At 31.4% G+C, this 13,704-nt stretch overlaps 1 protein-coding gene across 3 annotated transcripts in view; it reads right to left on the reverse strand.

Moving 5' to 3' along the window:
• Window positions 1-13,704, reverse strand: part of LOC106464908 (solute carrier family 12 member 6-like) — a 216,691-nt gene that overhangs the window by 20,689 nt on the left and 182,298 nt on the right. For 2 of the 3 annotated variants that reach the window (XM_013925080.2, XM_022392719.1), the window contains 4 exons: window positions 9,672-9,761; window positions 7,854-7,945; window positions 6,960-7,067; window positions 5,083-5,408 (listed from right to left, as the gene is read on the reverse strand). In XM_013925080.2, coding sequence (XP_013780534.1) covers window positions 5,083-5,408; window positions 6,960-7,067; window positions 7,854-7,945; window positions 9,672-9,761 — 616 coding nt within the window. The remainder of the gene's footprint in view (window positions 1-5,082; window positions 5,409-6,959; window positions 7,068-7,853; window positions 7,946-9,671; window positions 9,762-13,704) is intronic. The other variant, XR_002611853.1, reaches the window with a different exon arrangement.

The following is a 13,704-nucleotide window of genomic DNA, read 5'->3' on the forward strand; positions in this document are numbered from 1 at the left end:
TTGTGAGCGACTTATATATATATATACCAGACAACCATATATCTAGTAAATGCTAGGGCATTCACGAAGGAACAAGATATTTCTATAAAATAGGTGGCGTGACACTAGTCACGTGACCTCGCTGATGCAACAATATTATTCAAAAAGATGTTCAGTAATATACTCAATGTGCAAGTAAAATTAGTTCTGTACTAATATACTTCATTATAAGAACACAAATCAGCAATTGACATGTTAGTTACATTATTATTATTCCAATACATACAATTCAAACAATAAGTAAGTTGATGATAGATTGTGAGAAACCAGATTGTGGACCAAAATACAAATTTTTATTTGATGATGATAATAACTTTAATGAATGGTTTTAAGTTTTCCTGTTCTTTTATATATATATATTTATTCATACCATTCATAGATACAATTAATACAGTTACAGACATCAGTAGTTATACAGATAATTAATATGTACACAGGTGGGAAATAATAATATTTATATCCACCATGTCGTCACCTCCTGATGTCTCCCTGAAGTGGATAAAGTTTCTAATAGCACTGGCTCTTGGGCCAGTCTGGGGCTTTTTACATCAAAGAAATCTCAGGTTAAGATTACCGGTGAAGATTGTATTTACAACGAATTTGACTGATGGAATTCCCAGCAGGAGATCTATTGCCATTTACAGCCATTCTATAGCATAATCTGACTAGCTCGTTTTCAGATGAACGACAGGAGTTCATAAAGTTCACAAAATGCTTGTGCATTTGAAATTCTATGGGATGGTCATCCACAATTCTAGGTAAGAAGTCACAGTGAGTGTCATATGGCACCATGAGAATGCAACGAATGCATTTCCGCCATGTGCAATAAAAACTTTTGACTGTCTGATGATCAAAATCCCAAAGATTCGATCCATATGAATAAACACAATATGTTTTAAACAGACTGTATCAAACATCATATGAACAATGTGAAAATTCAGATAGTAATGAATTACATCTCTGGTACAATTCATTCACGCTTTTCTGAATGGAATTTATTCTGTAATTAAAGTCGATGTAATGACCAAGATGTACAGCTGATTTGCTTAATGGAACCATAGAACAATATAGGCTGTTCTACATTATCATTACTAATTGAAATAGGGCACCTGAATTTCAAAAACTGGCATTTCGCTGGATTGAACTTAATGTTAAGGTCCTTGCCTATTTGTTCGCCAATTTCCAACATATTCAATAACCCAGTCCTCGACGGAGTTAAAAGGATAATGTCATCGGCGTAAGCAATCGCTCCTACAAATGTTCTGCCAATGTAGCAACCCTGACCACAGTTACGTAGCTCAGTAAGTAACATATCAGCATAGATTGAAAAAAAGGACAGGTGATATAATTCCACCTTGTTTGACACCATTGGACACAGATATCAAACCTGAAAGAATCTCTCCCCAGCAAAGCTGCTCTGCCTGTCCTGTATGAATAAGTAACAGTACTCTACATGTTAAAGGACATAAACCTTTCTCAGGTAATCATTTAAACAGTTTAATATACTGGAGGTGGTCAAAAGCCTGACTCGCATCCAAAAGCATGCAAAACATGGACGTGTCATTATTTAAGCAATACTGAATTACTTCTTGTACAGCAAAAGTACATTGTGTAGTCGAAGACTTCTGCTTAAAACTAAATTGCAGATTGGTTGTAACCAGTGACTCAGCATTCATTTCTAATATTACAAGCTCAAATGGCCCTATAATTACCTGAGTCGCTCAGAAATTTTCTCATACTTTTTGGAATAGGCATGATGGTTGATGCCAACATATCACCAGGGACATAACTATGACGCATCATCACCGTAAACACAATGGTTAGATGCGTGTGTAATACCAGTCTTCCATGTTTGATATGGTCGGCAGATGATAATCCGTCACCATCTCTCTTACCGGAGTTAAGGCGGGACACGGCATTATCAATTAGGTCAGTCGTAATGAAGTGGCTGTCATAACACTGGTCACTGCAGCAGTGATGACAAATTTGCTCATCCAGTTCCCGTATCAAGGTGGCCATATCCTCTTCTTTTTATGAGACATAGTTATACAGATGCTCATACTTACGAGCAAATACATTGGCAATTTTTGCCGATAGCACCATCATCAGTAGAAGGAACAGGTTTAGAAGTTTTGTTGCACTTCTTCACCTCCTTCCATAAGTCACAGTTCTGACAGTTCACAAGTGCATCAGCCATCTTCTGAGATGATAGCTGACCTGCTCGGGATTTGACACGTTTTACCGCACAATGATACTCTGCATGAGTACTCCTCCGTATCTGGGCAATTAGCCCAACTCTTTGTCTTCCCATTTCATTCCAGATGAAATGCCAGAAGATCACATTTTTGCGAATGGGTTTCACCTCGTCATTCCAACCAGCCAACCAAGGTTTGTAACTGCAAGCACGTGGTATAAATTTCAAACTAGAGTCTATACAGGTTTTAACCAGCTTATCATGATAGTCTATCGATGCGTCATGACATTTACAGTTAACCTAATTACAATGAATTATCTCGCTTGGTATCTGTACGTTATCTAAATGCTTCCTCAGTCCACTCTGATAGACTTCAATTGACTCAGGTTTAGCCTCGTCCCATTTGAATCTCAGATGCGGTGTAGTGACGTGTGCAGAAACAAGTCGTTCTATTGAGGATGAGTCAACCATAGAAAAGGAAATGACACTATGATCCAAAAAATTATCCACGGCATGACATATCGCACCTTTTGGCTGACAATCCAACATGTTATTAGTGACAAAGAAATGATCAATATTTGACCTATCACCAAACACATTCTCAAACGTGTAATCAGATGCAAGTTCACCAATGTATGATCTGGTCAGACATAACTCCTTGTCCTATAGAAACCTTTCCAAAGCTAACATGTGAGGTGAGCTACATCGGCTGAAGTCCGTGTTAAAGTCACCACCTAGGACAATCCTGTCATATCCATTTGTATGGCATATACAGGTGATTTTTGTAGTACAGAAATATATTCATCCAGGTTACCAGCGGAATAGGTAGGCATATAAACATTCAGTGTGACAAATAACAGCTCACCCGAGGGTAACGACACTGTTACTCCACAAACACGATTGTTCAAGCACTCTATTGTGTCCATTATTATTTTAAAAGTACTTTCCAGGCATAGAAATAAAATTTACAAATTTCATTTGTTTACTCTCTAAAACCTCTTAAATATTTTTTTTTTTCAGTAAAACTTTAAATTTTATCTATACACTAACTCTATACCCATACAGTCAATTTGACTAACCTCATAACCATCATGAAAAAGTAGGAAATAAATCTAAATTACCCTTTTTTCTTTCTAGAATGACTACAAATTGTAAAGGGAAACCACAGTTGTTTATCCTAAATAGCTTAAAGCTCATAACACTATACATTTATTTATACTTAATTTCATTGCTCTTTGACCCATGCATATAACTAAAAATCCCACTACACAAATTGTAACTCATTCGGCCAACATGAAGCACATTACCTTATTGAATTACGTAATGTACGAGCTGTTTGCAACCATACCTCGTGAAAATTTGTATTATTATTTTCCACTATTTACCTAATATAACCTAATAATTTTCTAATTTTTACATTTTAGTTACTTTTATAATAATAAAAAAGAATATACATGAAAAACAAAACTAATATTACTCACCTGTGACCTATTGTTTTTTTGCTGTCGGTTATCAATGAAATTTAACCCTATCATGATGGGTCACATGTCAAAGGCCATGTCATCTCGTTTGTTGACTTGCATTCAAAGATTTATTAAACTACTATTTTATGAACCTACGTCAATAAGTTTGGTATCAAAGTGTAAATTATAATTCAGATTTTAATATTATACTTTAGTTAATTTGTTAATGTAGAAGTAAATATTAAAAAACCCAGCTAAACATTGATTTTTGTGTGTCACGTGGTATGTTGAATGCAGTACTGGTTCAAATTAGATGTCAAAATACAAAATCTACAGTATTCTACGAGTTGGGAACTCAAACTACCGATATTGACAAACTAGAATATAAAATAAGAACATCTTACGTTTTCTATTTGCTAAGTTATCGCTCCTGTACTGAATCAAACAGAGGCCCCTAGCTCACCTCTTTCCATTTTTGGAAATGGTCCCTTATATACACTCACTTCTATATATGACATGAATAGCCAATCAAAAGCTCAGAATGTCCCTTTAGTGGTTTCCTCAGCCATTTCGATGTGTTATTGTGCTAATTTTTTCTTTTCACACAAAATTTCAAACAATGAGGTAAGTCTTTACTGAGCTTGAAATTTCATATTTTTTTAGACCCAAATACAGCTTAGTTACTACACTTGATAAATTATAGTGGAATTTATGGTATTAATATAGTAATTTATGATTTTTTGGTTCTTTAAAATGTATATATAAAACATGAAAAAAAAATTTTTCTTTTTAGATCCTCCATGTGGGAAATTTCATAAGGCTTAGCAACCTACGACAATCGGCAAATGAGTACAAAGGTCATAACTAGAACAGATAATTGTTTTCTTTAATTATTTATTTACTGTTCCATGTTTTAAAAAAAATAAGTTTAAGAGTTTATTTGTAAATAGAAATAATGTTTATACATATATAATGTATAATAGTTGAAATATGACTGTGTTTTACAAAATACCAGTCCACTAAAACACAGCCAAGACAGGTAACTTTGTAAAGACTAAAGGTGAGTTTTTTATACTAATGGTACTAATACATTAACTAATTTTAATTTACTTAAGTAATGTACCTAAGAACACAGAATTTTTTTTTATTTTAAAGTTGTGTTTTTAAAGTTTTATTTTGTGCAATAAAGACTCTTACAATGAAAAAATTGTTGAAGAAAACATGATAAAATTTAGAAAGAAATTTTAAGGTTAATTTTGGATTGATATATATGACTTGTGAAATGATAAGGATTGATGAAATTGAAATTTACTGTGTAATAAAGGGTTTTGGCTCTTCAAAATTTGATAATCCATAAAGAAGGCTTAAAGTTTTATAGATACTTACGGTCTAATGTAGAGTAACTTGTCAAACGAGTCTGATGAACTACTATTTGCAACTTGCTCGTTATTTTCTTCATAATGCTGATTTGCTTGAGATGGAGATGAGTGAGCTGGGCTAGGCAAGTCTTCATTTATTCCATGGCTGGGGGAAGACAGAGAACTGAAACCTCCAGCTGATCTGTTATCACGTTTTGAAATTTCATCTTCTTTTGAAGAATTATAATTAGTTACATCTTGTAATTCAGATTCATGTGGAGGAAGCTCACTAAATCGTACTTTGACACCAGACTGGCGTACTGGCTGATGGTGACTGTCAACAATATTTTGAACCTAAAAGATACAGTTATCTAAAGATAGAAATCTGTTACAAGTACTACACTAGAGCTAAAACATTGTTTGTTTTAGAATTTGTGCACAAAGCTATGCAAAGGCTATATGTATAGTGATCTATAATTTTGAAATGATACAATTAAGGGAAGGCAGATAGACAACAGCACTCATTTCAAATGCTTCGGCTACTCTTGTCGACCAGTAGTGGGATATGACCATCACTCTTAAAGTATATTCATGGGCCCAAAACACAACTGGCCATGAATCATGAACTCTCAAATTCATAGTCTGAATGCATTAATTAACTTGACAGAAATGAATAAAAACCCTATAACCCAAGCACTTTCAAAAGGTGGACCTTTCTTCTTCAGTTTGCCCTTGAAGAAGAAAGGTCTACTATTCGAAAGCGTTCGGGTTATGGGATTTTTATTCATTTCTATCAAGACTTCTTGATGTTTTTCTAACACCATGAATGCATTAATTACCTGCTAGGCCCAATAAAAATTGCAACCTCTTAGAGTCATGTCACAAATGGAAACTTCTTTAAAAAAACTAAAATAAATTAACTGAAGTCATTATCATCATTACTGATACAATTCACAAATGCTCTGAAATTAATTTGCTACATTTATTGTGATGAGAAAACAACTGTTTGAATAAATGTACTATAATATATTAATGGAATCAATATGTTATAGAAACTGTAGTCTGTATATACCACATATCTGTCTCCCCTACAGTATACATTTCATATTTGCTGAATTAATTTTTTTTTCCCAAGCTCTGATTAGAAAAATCCTAAATCCTGCTGAGGAAATGCAATAAATTCATCCCTAGGTGTTATTTTCCATGGCTGAGACTAATAATAGATGTTTTATAGGATATATGTACTGTACCCTATTTTACTACGTACACATGGAACTACTCTACAACTGTCACATGGATCAGATTTATTTCTGGATTCTTATTATCCAGTTTTTTGATTGGTAGCTACAAAGAAAGTTAACTGTAATTTTCAAGCAGATTCATTTCTGATTCTGAGCAAAACCTTTCACGTTAAGTGTAAACTTGCATGGAACTTTAAAGTATGGTCACGGTATACTAACAACCATGTATTTGTTTGTGGTCAAAGAAACACTAGCTGATCTACTATTTCTGTGACTTCTCCTGCATGCATCATATCTACTTTTGTTCTAACTAGTATCTCTACACTTTTTCTAGCACAGTTACAAACCATAACTGAAATGTATCTAGCATTTGGAGATATAACTATAATTTTTTACAACTATTTAGTTATTGTAAATGACCTGATATACGTGTTTAAATAAGTGTCAACAATCTATTACAATTGTTACTATTTTCGGAAGCCATCTAAAGTAATTACCTCATTATACATACCAATTACACAGACTGACAACCATCTAGTACAACCATCAATTTTTTACACCAAAAACACTAGAATTCCTTTGGTAACAGCCTTGTACAAAAACTGTCCATTTATTCATTACCATAAAAGATATGACAATATTAGCTTTTAAGTTGTACAATTACCACATTCAGAGTTTCCTTCCTGTTCAAACGCAGTTGCTTGATCATCTCAGTCCGCTGCTCCATCATCAAAGTCCGCTCATAAGTATATGCTGATATGTCACTATCCATCTAAATAAACATATATATAAAATTAGAATAAGACCATTAGATTATTCAAAAGTAACATTCCTATATGTAAGCTAACTATTAATAAATGCTGTGATACTCTTCTTATATTGTTATAAAACCTGAAACAAAGTATAAATAACTTTTCCTTAGTACCAGGTATCTAAGTTTTTAAACATGAAGGTGGTACTGCATAACTAACTTTGTTTTATGACATGGAGGGAGTTATATATATATATCTATATATATACAAGTTGTATCTTACTAATAGACTTGAAGAAAGTACTGTGTAGGACTGCAGAAAGGTCATGTACATATCGTGCATAAACAAATTTATCAATACAAAATAACCTTCTTTACAAATAAGAATCTTATTACATTTCCACAAAAAAAATTCTGAATTCTAAAAATTACAAGTTTATCTATATAGTTTTAGCTACTGAAAGTTGTAATGATTATCCCTAAGCTTATAGAAAACATCACAATTTTTAATACACCTTTACCTCATGGAAAAAAAAAATTCAGCTTTAACTCATTATGTTGCTTTGTTATTTTTGCATAGAGATGACACATAAGTTTGGTAGAGATTTGTTTTATAAGAGTTTAGTACATTATAAGAAAATTATAATTAGTAAGCAACTGATTACTTTTTGTCAACTACTAACATCCAAATAAACAACTGGTTTTCAACATAAATTAATAAAACATATTTTTTTACTTTAAAATATCTGCTGAAGCAGAAAAGATATAAACCTATATATATCAGAACTTGTATGAAAACTGACATACCATTTCCACAACTTCGACTTCAGCTTCTATCCTAAGATGATAGATAAAAGTGGCCAAATCTTTCTTCATCTGGATACTATTGTCTTCCATTTCTTAAAAGCAGTTAAAGAATAAAATTTCTACACAAAACAGGTGAAAATGAGCAATTTATATTTCTATATATTTATAAATCTAAAGGTAGTTCAGTGTAATATCCACCCCCACCCCCAAATTAGTTTTAAAATTGTCAACAGTATTTTGGTGAAGTTAATATACTATAATGTACTAAAAACTACATTAACAAATCTGTCAAAAATGGTAATGATAGTACTTAATCTTATTCTAGACTAGTACTATGCAATTAAGATGATGCTGACTGGTAAACCAGTATCCTCTCCAAACATACGAAAATGAGTTTTTTAAAATGTTAGTATTGTCTTAATTGTACTTTGTATATTTGCATTTCAATAGATAATTTTTTTGTCGCATAGTTAGGAAGCCATAAAAATTGTGACAGTTATGGAACATTGTCTGTTTTTTGTATGTTATTATCCTGTTTCTTTGGTGCACTGTTTACTTAAATAAAAAAATTACTTAGTGCAGTAGTATCAATAGTACAAAACATTAACAGGTGACAGCAAAAACAACTCAGGTAAGTACTTTATTTCTTGTTTTAGATGTGTATTCTTTACTTATTATTATAAAAGTAACTAATATGTAAAAAGTAGAAACTTTTGGGTTAGATAAGGCCAGATTAGGTAAAATAAAGAATGATAATAATAATATTAATAAAAATTTTGTACAGGGTACACTCATCAGCAACATCATAGGGTAACATAAGCTCCATGTTCACCATGTGATTTACAAACTTTATGGCAGGAAGATTAGTTTAGACAAGGTGCAAAGGACAAAAAAACAATAAAATTCAGGTATAAACAGATATATACTATTATAAGATAAGATACTTATTATAAACAAATTTAGTCTTTTGTTACAATTTGAAGTCATTCTAGAAAGAAAAAAATATCAATTTAGATTTCATATTTTTTTTATGGTGATTACAAAGTTGGTCTAACTGACCAACCTCGTTTAAAGTTAGGGTAGAGAAAATAATAAATAAAATATAAAGTTTTACTGAAAACAACGTTTTATACTTATTCAGGAGGATTTAGAATTAACAAATGAAATTTGAAAATTTTTAGATAAATAAAAGTATTTTTAACTTTAACATAAAAATCACTTTGCACTTAGACTAGTAAACAAAAGTACTTGATATATTCACGGACAAGTCTTTATTAAAAAACCTAATTAAAAAATACAATTTTTTGTGTACAAAAATCTTGGTGAAGATATATGTAATGTATTAAAAGTTATAGTATAGAAACTATAATGAGTATAAAATGTTTGAGAACTTGGGGTCAATTCAACCAAGACCATGTGTAAAGTGTTAAAGACAGGTGACAATTATTAGAAACATAGTACAGGCTATCCTAAATGCTCAAAGTAGGAGTCAATCCATTATTAAAATGAGATTCGAAATTTCAAACACAATGCTCTTCCCCTCCTCTGGTATGCTGTTCTAATAAGTTTGATCCTTCAGGACAAGTTATATAAGGTTTAACCAACACAAAAAAGTATTAAAAAAAGCACTCATCTCCTATATACAAAAATGTATTTATCAAAAAAATGCACGCAAAAAATTACCTTACAGATACAGAATAAAATAAAAATAATAACTAAAGAGCAACATCATTACATAGATGGTTATAAAACATCATTATCCAAGATATCAGAAAACATTTCTGAAAGTATGTACATAATATTCAGTATTAAGGATACGAGCAACAGTGAAGATTCGTAGCTTGCAATTCTTCCAGGTTTTGTGTTGTTTCAGTAGGAATGGTAGTAACATCAACAAGCCTCCATCATCTTTTTAGCAGCTAAGGCAATTTTTTTAAAAGAATGATCAGTAGAAAATTTTCACTTAATCTAAACTGTTGTCAAAAATAGAATCAAAACAAGAAGTGAGGAAGTACTAAAAATATTTCTACTTTGAAAACAGCATTTATCATTTGAACTGATTCCAATAAAATTTTATTGACAAATACTGCAATAAACTGTTAAGCAAACAGCTACTTCAAACGAAAATATCAAAATACATAAAATTAATTTTCAAAAATCTAATAATGGCCTCAAGAATTGTTTAAAAAATAATATAAAGAAGATTACATCTTGTATTTGTAAATTCAAGAGACCAATGTTTTAATTCTTAAGTTTCTGGTTTGATGTTTGACATTAAAGAACTGTAATCAGAACTCACACAAGCTCAATATAACAACTCAATATAAGGTAAAGCAACAAGAGAAACAGAAGTCTACCAAATGACAAAGTTGTCTCAAAATGTCATTAGTAGGATGTGGAACTACTTTCAAACAAATGGTACAATTCTTTGGGCACCTAAACAAGGCAGACCATCATACACAACACAAATGATGACCATTATCTGTCATCTGGTTTGCTGCAGTTGTAGGTTACAGGGTCAGAGAATGAATTAGATATTTGAACTAAACTTTTGAATATTCAGATTTTTATATTATGAATAAATAAAACAACCATGAACTCCAGAGAATCATTCAAATTGTTTTATTTGCTGAATGTTTGATTTGCTCAACCACAGACCTTCTGTTATTATCAATTGATTTAATGGAAATGGCCCTTTGCTGTATTCTGAATAAGTTATCTGTTTTGGAGCTGATATTTACCAACAAGTCCAACGTACTGACATGGATAATAAGATTGGAACAGTTTTTTTCTGTTGTTTTCATGGATTTTCTTGGAAAAAAGGAGCCCTATCTGCCTGGAAACAAAAAACTAGCTTTGGTCTGAAAGTCTGTTATTGCTACATAGATTATGTATTTGGTATTTGTAACTACAGAATGGAACACATTACTGATTTACACAACCACCTCCATAACAGGCCCCATGAAAACCAACTTCACTCTTAACCCTCTTGCCAGGGGAATCTTTTTCTGCACGTCACAAGATTTTTAGTGAGTTACATTCAGAAATTAATTAATTACTTTTTATTAATGCTATACCAATAAGCATAGCATAAAAACGTAACTGATAATTATTATTTTAGTAGTACATAAGTTTTAAGTTCTTAATTTGTATGACAATATAAAAAAAATCCTAAATTTCCCCTAGTGTGAGAAGTGTGACATTTTTTCTCTAGGCATCCCCTCTTGTATAATTTATTTAACACCCTACCAAGAAGTATGAAATCAATTGTAAATACTCCTTATAATGTTGTCAGTGCTCATGCAAAGCATAAAATTTATAGCCTTCAATCTTATTTGGTTACAGAGCCATCAAATAGAATATAAGACCTCTCTTGCCAAGCTCACCTTTTTTTCAGATTGTCAATAGTTATCTCTGACATTTAATACTGTATTATTTATAACCAACAAAAACCAAGGTTTTCATTTATCAAATAACATATTATATTACTTTGTTTTCTGTAAAGAAAATTGAGAATTTCTCTTTTAGAACAAACTTTATTCTCATGGCAAACACATCATCTAGCTTGGATGAATTTGTAACAACTCTTGTCACACAGTTAGAAAGCCAGAATAATTGTGATAGTTATGGGGTATATTCTCCTTTTTTCATGTAATAATTCTGTGTTCTTTGGAGCATTATTACATTAAATGAAAATTATTTAGTGCACTACTACCATTAATATAAAAAAGTAGGATTAACAGTCAACAGCAAAACCCAGGTACGTACTTTATTTCTTGTTTTTCATGTGTATTCTTTATTTATTATTATAAAAGTAACTAAAATGTAAAAACAGAAAACTTTAGGTTAGATTAATTAAGATAAATAATAACAACAAAAATGGTTCCAGGAGGTATGCATGCGAGCAGCTCATGCATAACGTAATTTGATAGGGTAACGTGAGCTTCACATTACCCAAGTGATTTACATCTTATAATGGTGTGAATAGTACTTAGACGTGGAACAAAGGGCAATAAAACAATAAAATTTAAGTATAAATAGATATATACTGTTATGAGTTTAAAGCTGCTTAGGATAAGCAACTGTAGTTTCATGTTACAATTTGAAGTCATTCTAGAAAGAAAGAAAAAGGGTAATAAAGAGACTTATTTCCATTTGTTTTGGTGGTTCCAATGTTGGTCAAACTGTCCAAATTAGTATAGAGGTAGGGTAGACAAAATAACAGATAAAATATAAAGTTTTACTGTAAAAAGAATGTTTGAAATACATTTAGGTTTTAGAGAATATGCAAATGAAATTTGAGACTTTTGAGATGCAGAAAAGTATTTTTAATCTTAATGTAGAAATCACTTTACACTTGAAATAGTAAAAAGAAAAAGAAAGAAAAAAGACTATTTATATTCACAGACTAATCTTTAGTCAAAATACTTCATTAAAAAATCTGATTTTTTGTGTAAAAAAAAAAAGACTTGTAATGTCTGCCAAATTGTGTGAAGATACACATACTGTTTTAAATGTTACAGTATGGAAACTATAATGAGTACAAAGTGATTACAAGGTCGGTCAATTTGATCGACTTTGTAATGAGAAAGTTAAATCTCAAATGATATGCCCACATTTGCTACCTTGAACATACCATTGAAAGATGGAAAAACACACATAGTATACACAGGTAAAATCATAATAAATTAATAATTCCACATTTTGAGTGGCACAGCCTTCTCTTTGTAAGGAAAGGAGTGATTATGGGACAGCTATGTAGAACAAACAGAACAAGCTTGGACATAAAACACAGTATGAAAAAAACTTTAGATAAATTTTTCTATAAAATGGCTACTCAAATACATAGATAAATATTGTCAATGATTGGAATAAAAAATAAGAAAGATGTAGCAAAAAGAAAAATACTTAACAGATGAAAAGAAAAACAAAACCACAGGATAAAAGAATTTTCCAGCTACTCAGATGATACCATATATCTGCAATGGACTGGCCAAGCACTTATGCAAAGTTGTGGAAATGTCCAGTCTTCAAGTCAGAATTATACAGAAACCATGTGTGGTTTCTTTCTAGATCTGTTTTCATGTGCAATACACAATGCAAAAACAGATACTGTTTTGTTAACTACTCATATATGAGTGGAAAGTGTTTAACAAAGAATACCACATACCAACAAGAAGGCATAAAATGTAAGACCATCTACACTGTGGAGACTGAGAGACCCTCCGAGGTACGTATCAACAAACACCTTCAGAACATAAAGCAGAGGTGGAAAAAAGTGCAGTGGCTGAATGCTATATCTTAAATCATGGTATACCAAAGACAGACTGCCAATAACACTTAAAATTCTTCCCAAGATTTGACAATTTCTTAGGTTTGAAAATTACAGAATTACTTCTTAAAGTAAAATATAATCCAACAATGAACAAATATAACCAATGGCTTCACTGTTCAATTTAACTAAATTTATTGTAGATAATTGCTTAAAGATTATTTACTCTAACTTTATGATATTTCTCCATTTAGGCTTCACTAGGTCAGATATTCTTTCTTTATATAAAAATAGAGAAATTGTTTACATACATGCCACAGGCTTTACAGTAATAGCAATGGTCACAAGCATGAGGTACTCTTGTAATTCTTGGAATACAGTGGTTTTAATTTGAGTGATATCATACATTACATAAATTGTATGCTCCTGATGAAGGCATAAAGCTGAAACACTGGGCAAATAAAACAACATGAAAGATTCTCTGCAGTTCATGTTTGTTATATTTTTCATAATTTATTATGTACACAATACTCAAGTCAGCATTAAATAAATTAAAAATGGTAAAAAGATTGATTTTTG

Source organism: Limulus polyphemus, unplaced genomic scaffold, assembly GCF_000517525.1.
Source record: "Limulus polyphemus unplaced genomic scaffold, Limulus_polyphemus-2.1.2 Scaffold1777, whole genome shotgun sequence".
NCBI lineage: Eukaryota > Metazoa > Arthropoda > Merostomata > Xiphosura > Limulidae > Limulus > Limulus polyphemus.